Source organism: Grampus griseus, assembly GCF_964374135.1.
Source record: "Grampus griseus genome assembly, chromosome: 14".
NCBI classification, from domain to species: Eukaryota; Metazoa; Chordata; class Mammalia; order Artiodactyla; family Delphinidae; genus Grampus; species Grampus griseus.
The window spans coordinates 47,203,262-47,222,635 of record NC_139008.1 but is presented as its reverse complement, the minus strand read 5'-3'; the positions used below and the strand labels follow the sequence as shown (position 1 = coordinate 47,222,635).

Below are 19,374 nucleotides of genomic sequence, written 5' to 3'. Positions count from 1 at the left end.
CATACTGGGTGAAATCTACATTTAAATAGCTTTGACCCGGAGGGCTCCTTCTACCCTACCTGGCACGTGGCTGATGGAGCTCAAACCAAAAGCAACAGGTTTATTGGCTATAGGAATCATAGAACTGAATCAGATTTATCAGAATGACTAGGAATTGAGATAAGGACTCCAGAACAGGGACAGTCACAGAGGGGGAACCCCCAGATCTATAAATAAATACCTCTTTAATCCTTGGCTAAGCCTTGAGCTGTGCTTGTGCAGGGAAAGACTTCACGGAGACGAGGAAGAAAACAAAAGCTGGAAGCCTGAACGCACTGCACAGAGCATTCATCATCTTCTCACTGTAGGGATATAGAGTTTAGAATTTTACTCCCGCAGATTAGAGGGAGTTGCCAAACAACTTGGGATTTCCACTGAAACCCCCGAAGGTCCATGCTTTAGGAGTAAAGACAACATCCAAGGACTAAGGGAAAAACTGAAATAGAGCAGCCTTAACAAAGCCTAAAACTAAGCCTCCTTATTACCTGGCAGTCATTTAACTACCTGCTGGGATAAATTTCAATACCATTTGGAGAAAGAAAATAAAATCTAAAGACTCCCCAACATATTCACAATGTTCATATGCCATCAGCAATTATTAGACATGCAAAGAAATGAGAAAATGTGACCCAGAGTCATATGAAAATCAGTCAATATAAACAGATTCATAGCTAACCTAAATATTGAAATTAGCAGATGGGGGACTTTAAAATTACTATGTGAAATCTGTTAATGCATTTACATGAAAAGATGGATATAATGGGTTAAGAGATGGGAAATTCCAGGAGTGATATGAAAACTGTAAGAAGAAGAACCGAATGAAAATCACAAGAACTGAAAAAATAAAATATCTGAAATTTAAAAAAAAAATCTATGAAACTAATAGTACATTTAACATAACTCAGTAATAAAAAAGACAATAAAAATTAGCGAAAGACATGGACAGACACTTCCAAAAAGAATGTATATAAATGGCCAATAATCACTTGGCAAGATACTTAACACCATTAATCACCAGGGAAATGCAAATTGAAATCACGAGATACCTCTTTATGTCTATTAGGACTGCTAAAATTAAATAGGCTGACAACACCAAAAGACTGCTAAAATTTGAACTCTCATACGTTGCTGGGGGTATATGTAAATTGGTATAATCACTTGGGAAAACTGTATGTTAGTTCTTTAAAAAGGAAAACATATACCAACCCAGCAATTTTACTCATAGGTGTTTGTCCAATGGAAATGAAAACATATGGCCACAAAAGGATCTGTGAAAATGTGAAGATTTATTCATAATAGCTAACAATATAAATACTCCAATATCCATTCACAGATGAATGGATAAAGAAATTATGGTATATTCAATAATGGAATATTACTCAGGAATGAAAAGGAATGAAGTACTCTATTAATACATGCAACAACACAGGTGAATCTCAAAAAATATGCTGAGCAAAAGAAGCTAGCCCCATCCTCCATCTCTTATATGAAGTTTGAGATTATATAATAGGCAACACTTAGCTAAGGTGGCTGAAGTCGGAACATGGGCTCCCTCTGGGTGGTGCGAGGGGAAATTGGATGGAAAGGGTACAGAAGAACTTTTGGGGTTGATGGAGACACTGTATCTTTATTGGCATCATTGCTACATGAGTATATACATTTGTTAAAACTCATCAAAACTGCACTTAAAATCTGTGCATTTGATTGATTGCATGTACATTATAACTCATAGACAGAATTGATGGGAATTAAAAAGTAATGTAATATAGTGGTTCAACATGCCACATGCAAGAATTGAGGTGAGGCTGCCTGGAATCAAGTCCCAAAGGCAGTGAGCTGTAGCAGTTAAGAGTATGGATGCTCCATTAGACAGGCCCTGGGTTTTGAAATCACCTTGCCAATATTTTGGGAATGTAGGCAAGTTACTAACCTCTTCTAATCTCCTATAAAATGGAGATTATAAAATTCGTGTGTACCTTATATGGTCGTCCTCAGTATAGTGCCTGGCACATGGATGCACTCAGTACATTTAAGCTGTAGTCATTATTATTAAATAACTTCAGCTAGACTTTCATTGCCCTAATGCAGTCATGAATGCCGGTATAACCATGAAGATTTTGAAAATCAGATATTTACAAACTGCATTAGGCTGCAATCTAAATAATTCAGACAATATTTAACAGCATATGATTAAGTATGCTATCAAATCCTATTTTAGTTATCCATTTCAAACTAATGATCTCTTTGCCAAGAAAAAAGTATTCACTTTAAAATACTCTTCTTGATGCTCTTGTAAAAAAAATTAAACATAGAGAAATTAGGACCTAATTATTTTTCTTAACAGTTTCACCTTCTGTTTCCCATCCTATAATCACTTTTTATGTTTTGGTGCCTATCTTTCCAGTACACATACATGCATATGTGTGTAAGTATGTATGTGTACAACTGTAAACAAAATTGTGACTCTACATAAAAAAAATATATAATATATATACATATATATTTTATACATTTTAAACCTGGCATTTCACTTAGAAATCTTTTCATATTTAGAACTGACTCTATTTACATATAAAATTCGCCTGTTCTTTTTAACAACTACGTAATAGTTCACAAAGTAAAATTGCTATGTGAAAGAGTGAACAAAATTTATCAATCACTTTTGTAAGAGAAAAATTATATGTGTGTGTATGTGTATAACCAGTAAGAGTGAACATCAGAATCTTGAAGAATTCTCTAGGTGGGAGGGCAAATGGTAGTTTTCATATTCTTCTTGCTTCTCTATATTTTTCATTTTTATATAAGAAAAATAGTTACGTTAAAATTTACACAAAACTTTCATCTAAGGAGTTTAAGATAATAACTACCACCAGTGGGGCACATACCATTGTATTAAACACTTCGCTGGTGCTTCTCAGGCATTATACTATACTGTGATGTAGTAAAGCCCAGATGAGCTTGTTTCCCTAGGAAACTTGTTCAGCCAAAAGTGATGTTTCCACGCCAGTTGGTGGTAGCAGAGGCCATTAGACAGGTTACATGTCCCTCAGTGACAACTTCCCACTCATTATCCAGCTTTCTCACAAAAATATTAATAATAATAATAAGACAGTGATCAATTACATGGTGTTGTGGACTGTGGGGGTGTGTGTCTTCAGACCGCTAATATATCTTGGTCTGTTTTCTTTTTTTTTTTTACATCTGTATTGGAGTATAATTGCTTTACAATGGTGTGTTAGTTTCTGCTTTATAACAAAGTGAATCAGTTATACATATACATATGTTCCCATATATCTTCCCTCTTGTGTCTCCCTCCCTCCCACCCTCCCTATCCCACCCCTCCAGGCGGTCACAAAGCACCGAGCTGATCTCCCTGTGCTATGGGGCTGCTTCCCACTAGCTATCTATTTTATGTTTGGTAGTGTATATATGTCCATGCCTCTCTCTTGCTTTGTCACAGCTTACCCTTCCCCCTCCCCATATCCTCAAGTCCATTCTCTAGTAGGTCTGTGTCTTTATTCCTGTCTTACACCTAGGTTCTTCATGACATTTTTTTCCCTTAAATTCCATATATATGTGTTAGCATACAGTATTTGTCTTTCTCTTTCTGACTTACTTCACTCTGTATGACAGATTCTAGGTCTATCTACCTCATTACAGATAGCTCAATTTCATTTCTTTTTATAGCTGAGTAATATTCCATTGTATATATGTGCCACATCTTCTTTATCCATTCATCCGATGATGGACACTTAGGTTGTTTCTATCTCCGGGCTATTGTAAATAGAGCGTCAATGAACATTTTGGTACATGACTCGTTTTGAATTATGGTTTTCTCAGGGTATATGCCCAGTAATGGTATTGCTGGGTCATATGGTAGTTCTATTTGTAGTTTTTCTAAGGAACCTCCATACTGTTCTCCATAGTGGCTGTACCAATTCACATTCCCACCAGCAGTGCAAGAGTGTTCCCTTTTCTCCACACCCTCTCCAGCATTTATTGTTTCTAGATTTTTTGATGATGGCCATTCTGACTGGTGTGAGATGATATCTCATTGTAGTTTTGATTTGCATTTCTCTAATGATTAATGATGTTGAGCATTCTTTCATGTGTTTGTTGGCAGTCTGCATATCTTTTTTGGAGAAATGTCTATTTAGGTCTTCTGCCCATTTTTGGATTGGGTTGTTTGTTTTTTTGTTATTGAGCTGCATGAGCTGCTTATAAATTTTGGAGATTAATCCTTTGTCAGTTGCTTCATTTGCAAATATTTTCTCCCATTCTGAGGGTTGTCTTTTCATCTTGTTTATGGTTTCCTTTGCTGTGGAAAAGCTTTGAAGTTTCATTAGGTCCCATTTGTTTATTATTGTTTTGATTTCCATTTCTCTAGGAGGTGGGTCAAAAAGAATCTTGCTGTGATTTATGTCATAGAGTGTTCTGCCTATGTTTTCCTCTAAGAGTTTAATAGTTTCTGGCCTTACATTTAGGTCTTTAATCCATTTTGAGCTTATTTTTGTGTATGGTGTTAGGGAGTGATCTAATCTCATACTTTTACATGTACCTGTCCAGTTTTCCCAGCACCACTTATTGAAGAGGCTGTCCTTTCTCCACTGTACATTCCTGCCTCCTTTATCAAAAATAAGGTGACCATACGAGCATGGGTTTATTTCTGGGCTTTCTATCCTGTTCCATTGATCTATCTTTCTGTTTTTGTGCCAGTACCATACTGTCTTGATTACTGTAGCTTTGTAGTATAGACTGAAGTCAGGGAGCCTGATTCCTCCAGCTCTGTTTTTCGTTGTCAAGATTGCTTTGGCTATTCGGGGTCTTTTGTGTTTCCATACAAATTGTGAAATTTTTTGTTCTAGTTGTGTGAAAAATGCCAGTGGTAGTTTGATAGGGATTGCATTGAATCTGTAGATTGCTTTGGGTAGTAGAGTCATTTTCACAATGTTGATTCTTCCAATCCAAGAACATGGTATATCTCACCATCTATTTGTATCATCTTTAATTTCTTTCATGAGTGTCATAATTTTCTGCATACAGGTCTTTTGTCTCCTTAGGAAGGTTTATTCCTAGATATTTTATTCTTTTTGTTGCAATGGTAAATGGGAGTGTTTTCTTGATTTCACTTTCAGATTTTTCATCATTAGTGTATAGGAATGCTAGAGATTTCTGTGCATTAATTTTGTATCCTGCTACTTTACCAAATTCATTGATTAGCTCTACAAGGTTTCTGGTAGCATATTTAGGATTTGCAATGTATAGTATCAAGTCATCTGCAAACAGCGACAGCTTTAGTTCTTCTTTTCCGATCTGGATTCCTTTTATTTCCTTTTCTTCTCTGATTGCTGTGGCTAAAACTTCCAAAACTATGTTGAATAAGAGTGATGAGAGTGGGCAATCTTGTCTTGTTCCTGATCTTAGTGGAAATGCTGTCAGTTTTTCACCATTGAGGACGATGTTGGCTGTGGGCTTGTCATATATGGCCTTTATTTTGTTGAGGAAAGTTCCCTCTATGCCTACTTTCTGCAGGGTTTTTATCATAAATGGGTGTTGAATTTTGTCGAAAACTTTCTCTGCATCTATTGAGATGATCATATGGTTTTTCTCCTTCAATTTGTTAATATGGTGTATCACGTTAATTGCTTTGCGTATATTGAAGAATCCTTGAATTCCTGGAATAAACCCCACTTGATCATGGTGTATGATCCTTTTAATGTGCTGTTGGATTTTGTTTGCTAGTATTTTGTTGAGGATTTTTGCATCTATGTTCATCAGTGATATTGGCCTGTAGTTTTCTTTCTTTGTGACATCCTTCTCTGGTTTTGGTATCAGGGTGATGGTGGCCTCGTAGAACGAGTTTGGGAGTGCTCCTCCCTCTGCTATATTTTGGAAGAGTTTGAGAAGGATAGGTGTTAGCTCTTCTCTAAATGTTTGATAGAATTCGCCTGTGAAGCCATCTGGTCCTGGGCTTTTGTTTGTTGGAATATTTTTAATCACAGTTTCAATTTCAGTGCTTGTGATTGGCCTGTTCATATTTTCTATTTCTTCCTGATTCAGTCTTGGCAGGTTGTGCATTTCTAAGAATTTGTCCATTTCTTCCAGGTTGTCCATTTTATTGGCATAGAGTTGCTTGTAGTAATCTCTCATGATCTTTTGTATTTCTGCAGTGTCAGTTGTTACTTCTCCTTTTTCATTTCTAATTCTATTGATTAGAGTCTTCTCCCTTTTTTTCTTGATGAGTTCAGCTAATGGTTTATCAATTTTGTTTATCTTCTCAAAGAACCAGCTTTTAGTTTTATTGATCTTTGCTACGTTTCCTTCATTTATTTCTGATCTGATTTTTATGATTTCTTTCCTTCTGCTAACTTTGGAATTTTTTTGTTCTTCTTTCTCTAATTGCTTTAGGTGCAAGGTTAGGTTGCTTATTCGAGATGTTTCCTGTTTCTTAAGGTAGGATTGTATTGCTATAAACATCCCTCTTAGAACTGCTTTTGCTGCATCCCATAGGTTTTGGGTCATCGTGTCTCCATTGTCATTTGTTTCTAGGTATTTTTTGATTTCCTCTTTGATTTCTTCAGTGATCACTTCGTTATTAAGTAGTGTATTGTTTAGCTTCCATGTGTTTGTATTTTTTACAGATCTTTTCCTGTAATTGTAATCTAGTCTCTTAGTGTTGTCATCAGAAAAGATACTTGATACAATTTCAATTTTCTTAAATTTACCAAGGCTTGATTTTGGACCCAAGATATGATCTATCCTGGAGAATCTTCCATGAGCACTTGAGAAAAATGTGTATTCTGTTGTTTTTGGATGGAATGTCCTATAAATATCAATTAAATCCATCTTGTTAATGTATCATTTAAAGCTTGTGTTTCCTTATTTATTTTCATTTGGATGATCTGTCCATTGGTGAAAGTGGGGTGTTAAAGTCCCCTACTATGAATGTGTTACTGTCTATTTCCCCTTTTATGGCTGTTAGTATTTGCCTTATGTATTGAGGTGCTCCTATTTGGGTGCATAAATATTTACAATTGTTATATCTTCTTCGTGGATCGATCCCTTGATCATTATGTAGTGTCCTTCTTTGTCTCTTCTAATAGTCGTTATTTTAAAGTCTATTTTGTCTGATATGAGAGTTGCTACTCCAGCTTTCTTTTGGTTTCCATTTGCATGGAATATCTTTTTCATCCCTTACTTTCAGGCTGTATGTGTCTCTAGGTCTGAAGTGGGTCTCTTGTAGACAGCATATATATGGGTCTTGTTTTTGTTTCCATTCAGCCAATCTGTGTCTTTTGGTGGGAGCATTTAGTCCATTTACATTTAAGGTAATTATCGATATGTATGTTCCTATTACCATTTTCTTAATTGTTTTGGGTTCGTTATTGTAGGTCTTTTCCTTCTCTTGTGTTTCTTGCCTAGAGAATTTCCTTTAGCATTTGTTGTAAAGCTGGTTTGGTGGTGCTGAACTCTCTCAGCTTTTGCTTGTCTGTAAAGGTTTTAATTTCTCCATCAAATCTGAATGAGATCCTTGCTGGGTAGAGTAATCTTGGTTGCAGGTTTTTCTCATCACTTTAAATATGTCCTGCCACTCCCTTCTGGCTTGCAGAGTTTCTGCTGAAAGATCAGCTCTTAACATTATGGGGGTTCTCTTGTGTGTTATTTGTTGTTTTTCCCTTGCTGCTTTTAATATGTTTTTTTGTATTTAATTTTTGACAGTTTGATTAATATGTGTCTTGGCGTATTTCTCTTTGGATTTTTCCTGTATGGGACTCTCTGTGCTTCCTGGACTTGATTAACTATTTCCTTTCCCATATTAGGGAAGTTTTCAACTATAATCTCTTCAAATATTTTCTCAGTCCCTTTCTTTTTCTCTTCTTCTTCTGGAACCCGTATAATTCGAATGTTGGTGTGTTTAATGTTGTCTCAGAGGTCTCTGAGACTGTCCTCAGTTCTTTTCATTCTTTTTTCTTTATTCTGCTCTGCAGTAGTTATTTCCACTATTTTATCTTCCAGGTCACTTATCCGTTCTTCTGCCTCAGTTATTCTGCTATTGATCCCATCTAGAGTATTTTTAATTTCATTTATTGTGTTGTTAATTGTTGTTTGTTTCATCTTTAGTTCTTCTAGGTCCTTGTTAAATGTTTCTTGCATTTTGTCTATTCTATTTCCAAGATTTTGGATCATCTTTACTATCATTATTCTGAATTCTTTTTCAGGTAGACTGCATATTTCCTCTTCATTTGTTAGGCCTGGTGGGTTTTTAATCTTGGTCCTTCATCTGCTGTGTGTTTTTCTGTCTTCTCATTTTGCTTATCTTACTGTGTTTGGCGTCTCCTTTTTGCAGGCTGCAGGTTCATAGTTCCCGTTGTTTTTGGTGTCTGTCCCCAGTGGCTAAGGTTAGTTCAGTGGGTTGTGTAGGCTTCCTGGTGGAGGGGACTAGTGCCTGTGTTCTGGTGGATGAGGCTGGATCTTGTCTTTCTGGTGGGCAGGTCCACGTCTGGTGGTGTGTTTTGGGGTGTCTGTGGACTTATTATGATTTTAGGCAGCCTCTCTGCTAATGGGTGGGGTTGTGTTCCTGTCTTGCTAGTTGTTTGGCATAGGGTGTCCAGCACTGTAGCTTGCTGGTCGTTGAGTGAAGCTGGGTGCTGGTGTTGTGATGGAGATCTCTGCGAGATTTTCGCCGTCTGATATTATGTGGAGCTGGGAGGTCTCTTGTGGTCCAGTGTCCTGAAGTTGGCTCTCCCACCTCAGAGGCACAGCACTGACTCCTGGCTGCAGCACCAAGAGCCTTTCATCCACATGGCTCAGAATAAAAGGGAGAAAAAGTAGAAAGAAAGAATTAGTATAAGAAGAAAGAAAGAAGGAAAGAAAGGAAGGAAGAAAGAAAGAAAGAAAAAGACAAAGAAAGAAAGGAAGAAAGAAAGGAAGAAAGGAAGAAAGGAGGGAGGGAGGGAGGAAGGGAGGAAGGAGGGAAGGAAGGAAGGAAGGAAAAAAGAAAGAAAGAAAGAAAGGAGGGAGGGAGGGAGGAAGGAAGGAAGGAAGGAGGGAAGGAAGGAAAAAAGAAAGAAGATAAAGTAAAATAAAGTAAGATAAAATGTAATAAAGTTATTAAAATAAAGAATAATTATTACGAAAAATAAAAAAAAAACGGACGGATAGAACCCTAGGACAAATGGTGGAAGCAAAGCTATACAGACAAAATCTCACACAAAAGCATACACATACACACTCACAAAAAGAGGAAAAGGGGAAATAATAAATCTTGCTCTCAAAGTCCACCTCCTCAATTTGGGATGATTGGTTGTCTATTCATGTATTCCACAGATGCAGGGTACATCAAGTTGATTGTGGAGCTTTAATCCGCTGCTTCTGAGGCTGCTGGGAGAGATTTCCCTTTCTCTTCTTTGTTCTCTCAGAGCTCCCAGCGGCTCAGCTTTGGATTTGGCCCCGCCTCTGCGTGTAGGTCGCTAGAGGGCGTCTGCTCTTTGCTCAGACAGGTCGGGGTTATAGGAGCAGCTGCTTCGGGGGCTGTGGCTCACTCAGGCCGGGGGAGAGGGAGGAGCACGGAGTGCGGGGCGGGCCTGCGGCGGCAGAGGCCGGCGTGACGTTGCACCAGCCTGAGGCGCTCCGTGTGTTCTTCCGGGGAGGTGGTCCTTGGATCCCGGGACCCTGGCAGTGGCGGCTGCACAGGCTCCCCGGAAGGGGGGTGTGCATGGTGACCTGTGCTCGCACACAGGCTTCTTGGTGGCGGCAGCAGCAGCCTTAGCGTCTCATGCCCGTCGCTGGGGTCCGCGCTGTTAGCCGCGGCTCGCGCCCGTCTCTGGAGCTCCTTTAAGCAGCGCTGTTAATCCCCTCTCCTCGCGCACCAGGAAACAAAGAGGGAAGAAAAAGTCTCTTGCCTCTTCGGCAGCTCCAGACTTTTCCCCGGACTCCCTCCCGGCTAGCCGAGGTGCACTAACGCCCTGCAGGCTGTGTTCACGCCGCCAACCCCAGTCCTCTCCCGGCGCTCCGACCGAAACCCGAGCCTCAGCTGCCAGCCCCGCCCGCCCCGGCGGGTGAGCCGACAAGCCTCTAGGCCTGGTGAGTGCCGGTCGGCCCTGATCCTCTGTGCGGGAATCTCTCTGCTTCGCCCTCCGCACCCCTGTTGCTGTGCTTTCCTCTGTTGCTGTGCTTTCCTCTGTTGCTGTGCTCTCCGCCGCAGCTCCGAAGCTTTCCCCCTCCGCCACCCGCAGTCTCCACCCGCGAAGGGGTTTCCTACTGTATGGAAGCCTTTTCTCCTTCACAGCTCCCTCCCAGTGGTGCAGGCCCCGTCCCTATCCTTTTGTCTCTGTTTTTTATTTTTTCCTTTGCCCTACCCAGGTACGTGGGGAGTTTCTTGCCTTTTGGGAGGTCTGAGGTCTTCTGCCAGCGTTCAGTAGGTGTTCTGTAGGAGTTGTTCCTCGTGTAGATGTATTTCTGGTGTTTTCTGTGGGGAGGAAGGTGATTTCCGCGTCTTACTCTTCCGCCATCTTCCCCTCTCTTCCGTCTTGGTCTGTTTTCACAGCCCAGATTACTATTACTCTCTCTTTCTGTCTTCTAACCCTTTGTTTCAGAGTCTTGCATTTCTTCTGTGTCCAAGGGCTCATTCATTAACTACTAAATTATGTGCATATGGTCTTGTAGCCCTCCAGCTGTGTGCTCGGCCCCAATCTAGTCCAGTAAAGTTTTAATTTTCAGTGGCATCAGGTGTGCATTTTCAAAAGGTGATTCTCACTGTGAAGGGCAGACATGAGGTAGGGGCAGGGATGAGAGCCAGAGGGCTGATGAGACCCTGTTTTGGGGAGAGGCAGAGCCTGCTCGGTTAGCAGAGCTGCAGCAGGAGCAGTGGAGGTTTTGTTTTCATCCATGTCAAGTGAGTGAAGGGTGGTCTTCCGGGTGTTTTTCAAGACCTAAGCTAACCTCACCCCTCATTTAGCCCCCGGTCAGGTACCCTGCAGACACCTACTGCATTTGTGTCGTGCCACTGAGGGCGGAGGAAGTTAGAGGTCTCGTTCTTACTTTGACAGCTTCACTCTCAGTTTTGCAGTGACTGCAGATGTTCTAGAGCCCCTTTCTCACTTGCTTCTCGACGTTTCTTTCTTCTATAACCTGTGGTGTGTCAGAGGCAACAGTTACCACCTCGGACATAGAATTGTTAGCATTTCTTCCCAATTCTGTGTTAGGTGACATGGAGTTGATAGCTTGAAATGGACGTGGTGGAAATATTTACCCAATTGAAGTTGGAAAAGGATACAAATCAGGGCTCCCCCACCTCTAGAGAACCTGTTGTTTAACATTTAACTGCACACGGTTTCTGTAACCCTTATGCTTCTGCTCACCACACAAACCAAAGGGAGAGAGAGAAAGAGAGAAGAAAAACATGTTTAAGGGATTGAATACCATGGATTTTCTTCCATGGGACTACGGTGATTTCTAAGAGGAAAAACTTGAGTTCCTTTTCTTTCCCTATCCGAAGTTTTGCATTTATTTCCAAAAGGCCAAATATAGGCTAACTTTCTTCTCTCTCCTCCAGTGGACGGCTGTATTCACAGAGCAGCTGGCCCCTGTTTGGTCGCTGAATGTCGTAACCTGAACGGCTGTGAAACTGGACATGCAAAAATCACGTGTGGCTATGACCTGCCTGCAAAATGTGAGTACAGCTCTTTTGAACACTTTCAAAATCAGATGAGCACTCTTACCTTGTTCTAGTCCTCAAGTGGGTAACTGGAAGAGGAAGTGGTAGCAGTGGTATTTAATTGAATGTACTTTTATTAAGATTTTGTACACGGTAATGAAATGTGTTTTCCAAGTACGTCTCCGAGTATATAAATGTGCGATGTTTAATTGTAGGTGATTTTTGCTCGGATCTTTGACAGAGGGTCTCTGAAACAGAGAAATAAAAATATGAGCATAGTATACCTTATAGTATTTAAGTGCCGTGGAGTGACAGCTTCTAGAAATGATGCCAATTTCTTATTCCTTGTTCAGGTTTCTTGATTGTGGATGTGTTTAGAGCAAAGGAGATCAAAGTGATGTATTGTGTTTTCAGCTGCCATGTAAAGGCTGATTGGCAGTTACAGCCGAGGCATCTGTCACACTTGGCTTTCAGGAAAAGCCATTGGAATGTGGTTGTCAGAGTGAGAATGTATTTGCTCTTTGAATGTGGAATGGTCAAATTTTCCATTATATTTGAATGGAGAGAAGTACTGCATTTGATTGACCTTGTTGCTTAGTCGTTTAGCCAGCTGGGTGGGGTGATGTGGAGTAAAAATACTGAAAGAGAAACTGGTTAAAGGAACAGATTTTTTTTATCACATAATCTGGGGTTGGGGGGTGGAGGTAGAGGGTTTCATTGCACCATTAAGTCATGCATTGATTGGAAATTGGGAAACCAATTAGTTGTTTATTCCATTCACCTGCTTTATATGATACCTCCTGGTGAATACACTTTTTGTAAAAGTGAAGCTGATTTTTTTTTTTTTTTCTGTTTTAGTAGTGGAGAATATGTGACTTAAAAATCATGACATAATTTTTGGGCTCTGTATAGACAGGTTGTATAAAAATGAATTTGTTATGGATATGTGTAAGTGGAGAGGTAGTGTGTTCTATTTTAAAGTATGTTTACATTTGAAGATTTTTAGTAAACAGTAATATATTAAAATGGTATTTTGCTTTGTAACATTATAATACTGCATTCTGTATACCTTACGGTGTGTTGCTAGTGAAAGTATATCCACTATATACTGTTTAATTTTTCCTTTAATGACTTCTCATTTTTCTTTTCTTGTTAGTGTTTTTACCTTGTGTGAAAGTCAAATCATGGGCCAAATGGCCCTCCGTCCTACTTGGAATATATATTTATGTCAAATAAAGTCCCTTGTGTGTAATGGTGTTTAGAGCACCTCTCCCTCTGACTCAGAGGTGCTGAGTGTTAAAGGTGGTTTCCCTTTCCAGGATTATATGGCTCCGTGTTTACCAAGATTGGTCATTCTTCCTTCTTACCACCATACTACCTCTGTGATATATAATAGTTGACAGATTCACCCTGAGGACAAGCAGATGATTGACGATTTTCAGATTTAAGGTGTCTGTCCTTAAACCTAGTCTCCTCTTGGTTCACTACTTTCTTTCTCATGAATTAAAGCACAAATCAAAAATGTTTCAACTCTGAAATTTCTGAAGACACCTAACCTCAGAATCATTAAATATGACCAAATAAAATGGTGGCTCTGCTGTATGGATTGACACCACGGTGATTTTGTTTCATGCGCTTGCCCCTGTTTGACATCCCTTTGTATGAGCTTCCTTTGATCGTCATTCAGCTCAGTTCAGGGCTGTTGAAGGCTTGTACACCACCAGGCACTAAGGTACAAAGATCAATCTATACCTGTGCTTGAGAAATTCCACGATTGGATTTCCTGGGCAGCCTGGGGCAAGTGAATCTTTGTGTGACAAGGACTCTAGCCATGGAAAGTCAATCCACAGAACTCAGTACAGAATCTGTGTGAGCTGAGATACTGAATCAGATGACACACATTCAAGTCACTGTGCACCAGCCCACAGGGCACGTCTAGTAAAAAAAATCATCCAGCAGTATAGAAATTCCCAGACTAGAATGGCAGTGCCATCTCAAGAAAGTCACAAACATGGAGTATTTGTGACTAGATCTTGGTATTTCTCTATGTTTAATGAGATTAATGATTTATATTAAAAACATAAAGAAAAGCAATGAAAGCAATAAGGAATGAGTAATAATAGCTTACATTTTGCATACCACTTTGTAGTGTGTCACAGTACTTTCACAAAGCCTTGTATTTTAAATTATATTTTATAAACACTGTGTATGTTCATTTTCCCTTTTCCTATCCCTGAGAGATCTTTTTCTTTCTCATCAATTTGGTTCATCCATTTCAGACTCATTAACAATCCACAGATGTGCTTTTGTAGAGAGAGAATGAAAAGGGAGCTCATTACATACTGTTTGGGTCATTTTCCCCCTCCATATTGAATAATTCCATGACAGTTTGACAGCAGAATCTAGTTCCTATTTGTCCTCTGTGACAGCGGTTTTATCATTTAAGGTACTAAAGCCAGCCATCCAGTCACCAGTGATAATATCTTCGCGCATCAGCAATTTGTTTGGAAAATGTTGTTGTCTGGGTTACAGACAAACTTGGTAATTTTGGACTGGTCTTTGCTTTTTTCATGCTTGCTAAATTAATTTATTCATAAATGCTTGTATTTGAATTACTTATACTTAGAGTCTGTATTCTGTGATTCATCATGATCAGTGGAATGATAAGCCTCAAAGATTTAGTGTTTCTTCACTGCTTGGATATTTTGAATGATGTCTTTTGATGTGGAATAGCCGATCATTCTTTTCAGAAGTAATCTTAAGAGTGGAAAGAATATTGGCCAATACTTCACTGAAGCCTATTGGTAAATAAATGACTTAGAAAGTGGACTAAGGACTGTTTATACAATTTGATCTTTTGGTGTGTTCTCTTTTACAATATTAGATGTTTTTTTGGATTCGTAATAAAATTTAGATTTCTGTGGAGTTTTAGAAGCTTGTCAACCTGTTGAATGTTTCTATTCATGCTCTCATCATTCTACCGGAGGGTCAGCTTCATGTGGGTGAGGGTTGTCTGTCTCAGTCATGATCCTAATGTCAATATCTAGCATATGTGCTGAATTAATGAATGAGTGATCAAATGAATTGTTTCAGACATTTTCACCTGGCAAATAGATTTTTGCCTGTTGCTTCTACTTCTAATTCTTTCCCTCCTTCACTCCACTCTGCCCAGTCCTGTAGATTAATATTCTTAAGTCCAGAGTCCCTGTAATTGTCCACAAGGCTCTAGACGTGTGACCCCCTCTACCTCCTTCTGTCCTCTCCCTCACTCACACGGGCTGCTTTGCTGGATCTTTAATGCCTTTGCATCAGTGTTCCCTCTGCCTGGAATTCTAGTCTTCCAGACACCTGCGTTGTTTGCTCCCTCACCTACGGTACTTCAGATCCTTGCTCAGGTGTCCCCTCAGGTGTCATCCTAACCAACCTATTTTTAATTGCTCCTCTGCTTTATTTATAATTGCTTATTTATAATTGCTTATTTTGAATGTTAACATTCAAATACACAGTATCATTTACTTATTTATTTTGTTTATTGTCTGTCTCCCCATACCAGAATGAGGGCAGAGCTTTTTTTCTGCATCTTCTTCATTTGTTGGAAAAACTACTTAGAAAAATGTATGATTTAGAAAAATGCTTAGAAAAATACTTGACACATAACAGGGGTTCAAAAAATATTTGTCGAATGAATGATAAAATCTAACTCTACTCCTCTCCAAATCCTTCAGTGGGTTTTTCCTCAAACACACACTTGTTAACCTGATTATCTTCGGCCTTCCGTGATTTACTGTTCTGTCTTGAGCTACTTACAACCTTTTATATGATCTGAATTGCTCAGAATGGCATGTCTGTACATGGGCTCTGTATTGGGGGCTTTCTAGAAAATTCTGTCTTTCTTCCTTTCTACTTGTCTTCCAGACTCAGCTCAGATATCATTTCTGCCATAAAACAACTCAACTAAAAGTGCCTTCTTTTGCCTCAAGATCCAGAAAACTGCATGCTAACGTGCTGAGGGCCCTTTTTACTTACTACGTTTTATTGTTGTATATGCAAACTTTCCACCTTTCTAGAAGTCCCTTGTTTATAATGTATACTAGCGAAATATCTATCAAATGAATTAGTTGTTAAAGGTGAAGATTGGTTTATAATTGTTGGTGGGGGGGATGTAAAAAACGTATATTAATATTTCTAAGAAATTATTAAATCAGTGATAGATATCCATTGTGGTTTTTGTTTATTTTTAAAATTTTATTTATTTTATTTTTTGGCTGCATTGGGTCTTCGTTGCTGAGTGCAGGCTTTCTCTAGTTGTGGCAAGCGGAGGCTACTCTTCATTGTGGTGCACAGGCTTCTCATTGCGGTGGCTTCTCTTGTTGCGGAGCATGGGCTCTAGGTGCGCGGGCTTCAATAGTTGCAGCATGTGGGCTCAGTAGTTGTGGCTCGCGGGCTCTAGAGCACAGGCTCAGTAGTTGTGGCACACGGGCTTAGCTGCTCTGCGTCATGTGGGATCTTCCCCAACCAGGGCTCGAACCCCTGTCCCCTGCACTGGCAGGTGGATTCTTAACCACTGTGCCACCAGGGAAGTCCCCCATTGTGTTTTTTAAATCCTATTTTAACGTACATCTAATTCCAAAGTCTCTTGTCTAAGAAATTTACTCTTTTCTTAAATTGAAATATAGTTGATTTACAATGTTGCCTTAGTTTCAGGTGTACAGCAAAGTTATTCAGTTATATATATATATATATATATATATATATATATATATATATTCTTTTTCAGATTCTTTTCCATTATAGGGTATTACAAGATATTGAATATAGTTCCCTGTGCTATATGGTAGGTCCTTGTCGTGTATTTTATATACAGTAGTGTTTATCTGTTAATCCCAAACTCCTAGTTTATTACTGCCCCCAACCCTACCGCTCTTTCCCCTTTGGTAACCATAAGTTTGTTTTCTATGTCTCTGAGTCTATTTCTGTTTTGCAGATAAGTTCATTTGTATCATTTTAAGAAATTTACTCTTAATGGACCTTCTCCTAAAAGTGAACAAATAAAAATAGGAAGCCATATCAACTTTACTTAATGATTTTCAGCGTAGCTCACATGTCTATTCTACTTCTTGAGAATGCTCCACTTTTAGGCTTTAGGGCCGAATAGTCATCAAAGATAAGTGGAAAATATGTTAAATTTGTGTATATAAAATGGTGGAACCTGTTTCTTTTATTCCTTCTCTTTAATCTTTGTAAGACATCAAAGGGTAATATTAGCATCCAACTCACAGTTTTTTATTAATCATTTGAAAGGAAACTCTAGGGTGAGAGACCGTAGCATAACATGTTTGAATATCATAGAGTGGTGGGAATCAGAATCCTTATTTTATTCCCAGGTGCAATAATAATCAGATGATAGTAGCTTAAATGGTACTGTTGATAATAAGTAGTACTTCTCTTGTACCTCTTGTACCCTTCATCAAGAAATCGTAGTACTTTGAGACATTAGCTCATTAGTCCTTTTGAAATTTCTAAGAGGAACTGACATGGCAATATTTTCTTCCAACACAGAGAGAAATTCAGGTACAGAGAGGTTAAACCTGTTGCTCACAATAGCAAACTAAGTCTGTATTAGAGACACGGCAGTGACCAAGTAAGTTTTCCTGAGATAGGGAGAGAGTCCGTGACAAGTGTTGGCCAGGCCTGCTGCCTGTTTTTGTAAATAAAAATTTATCAGAATGCAGCTGGGCCCATTTGTTTACATATTGTCTATGGCTACTTTGATGTGACAGAATTGAATGGTTGCAACCAGGATTGTATGGCCACAAGCCCAAAACATTACTGTCTGGCCAACAGATAGTTGGCCAGATAGTAATGAAAATTTGCTGAAAAAGTTTGCCAACAACTGGTCTATGACAATCCTTACTTTTTATAAAGGAGGAAGCTGAGATTTATAGAGGTTAAATATTTATTGAATTTTAATGAATGTATGTGACTTACTCAGATCACTACTGACAAAAGTGAGATTAAAATACCTGCCATCTCTTTCTTGGGACAGCCCTTGCTTCTGTTGCCTCAACAGAACATCACTTTGGGAGGATGACCTGAAGCCTTTTAAATCTTTCAAATTATAAGACCACCTTGGGGAAAAAAATGCCTGGGAAAAAAATGGTCATTTTTCTCAACAGGGTCAGAATTGGAAAACAAATAAGTCAAATCCCTGAAGGGACAGTTAATTCAAACCACCAGAGTATTAGGCGATACATCTTTATTCCTTGCTTCCTCCAGTGGTGTTAGTCAGTGTACTGAAAGGGAGCCTGTAGTCCTGAGGAGATTCAGTTTCTAGAGTAGGTAACTCATAAGATGGCTTTGAGTTAGTTCTCTGCAAAACACTGCAAAACATGACCTGATTTCAGCCACCGTGGCTCCCCCAGCAGGTGTCTGATTGTGAAGGCAGTGGAGAGGGCATGCTGCTAAGAGTGTGACTGCCAGTCTCTGATGGAAACCTGAGGGCCCTCACGAGCCCCTTCCAAAATTAAATGACTTACATTCCATCAAAAGAAAAATGGCTTTTGAAGAACATAAAAGCACCTTCCTTCCTGAAGAGAGAGATGAGAGTTTTCCTCCTAAAATCAACTCTGATTGGCTCATTTCCCTTAAGTGCTTTAGGAATTTAATTTCTATCTGAATCTATTTCTTTATAGTCACCACCCCTTTCATTTGTATTAAGGGGTTTTGTATAGTTTGTCTCCTTAGTGATCCCCATGATGAGTGTGGAAAGTGAGAAGGACAGAAGGTTCTCATCATGGGCTACCTGGAGAAGCAGCAGCAACATCTCCTGGGAACTGGTTAGAGATGTAGACTCTGGTGCCCCACCCCAGACCTACTGAATCAGAAACTCTGTGGTTGGACAAGCTCTCATATGTTTCAGTGTGAGAACCATGACCTACACAGTGGTGTAATTCAGGGCAGAACCCTTGCCTTTTGATTCCTTGCCCAGCGCATAACACAGGCATCCTTTTGGGTCACAGATTAGGGCTTTCTTTGAAGAGGCTTCTGACAGGCTCTTCTTTTCCTTTGTGGCATTTACACACTTAGTGATGGTATCTATATTTGTTTGTTTACTTGTTTATGGCCTGTCTTCTCAAACAGGATAGCAGTGTAAGGAGAGCAGAAGTCACATCAGTCTCATTCACCCCTAGAATCCTTAGGATCTAACATAATACCCAGTTCAGAGTTGGAGGCTTTCAGTACATATTTACTAGAAGAATTAATGAAAGGATTGTCTTTGTCATTGTCGTAGTTGCACTGCCAGAAACCAGCCAAGAGAACACTCCAGATAAGCCTACGTGATTCCAGAAATCTGCAGAGCTAGGACTGCTGCCTCTTGTGGTAGCATCTCTGTTACCCTGTCACCCAGCACGCTGCTTGCTCAGAGATTCTAGCACCGTAAGACAGCACAGGGGCACAATTGGCTTAATTTGTCCACATGGTACACATATAACCTACACTTAGATTATGTTCTTTCATTTTTTTTCATTTTGATCTGACTTATTTTGGTAACATAGATTCCATCCCCAAGTAGCTTTGTGATGAAATAACTAAAAATCCTAATAGTAAATAATGTCTTTTAAAAACGTCTACATTTTGGAAGCAACTAGGTATTTACATTGTTGCATTACTGGCTGAGT

At 39.4% G+C, this 19,374-nt stretch overlaps 1 protein-coding gene across 1 annotated transcript in view; it reads left to right on the top strand.

Annotated features, from left to right (window-relative positions):
* The window catches only part of MACROD2 (mono-ADP ribosylhydrolase 2), a gene marked incomplete at its 3' end in the record, with an annotated part of 1,963,559 nt that overhangs the window by 613,465 nt on the left and 1,330,720 nt on the right, over window positions 1-19,374 (top strand). The window contains 1 exon segment of the mRNA XM_082670986.1: window positions 11,594-11,710. Coding sequence (XP_082527112.1) covers window positions 11,594-11,710 — 117 coding nt within the window.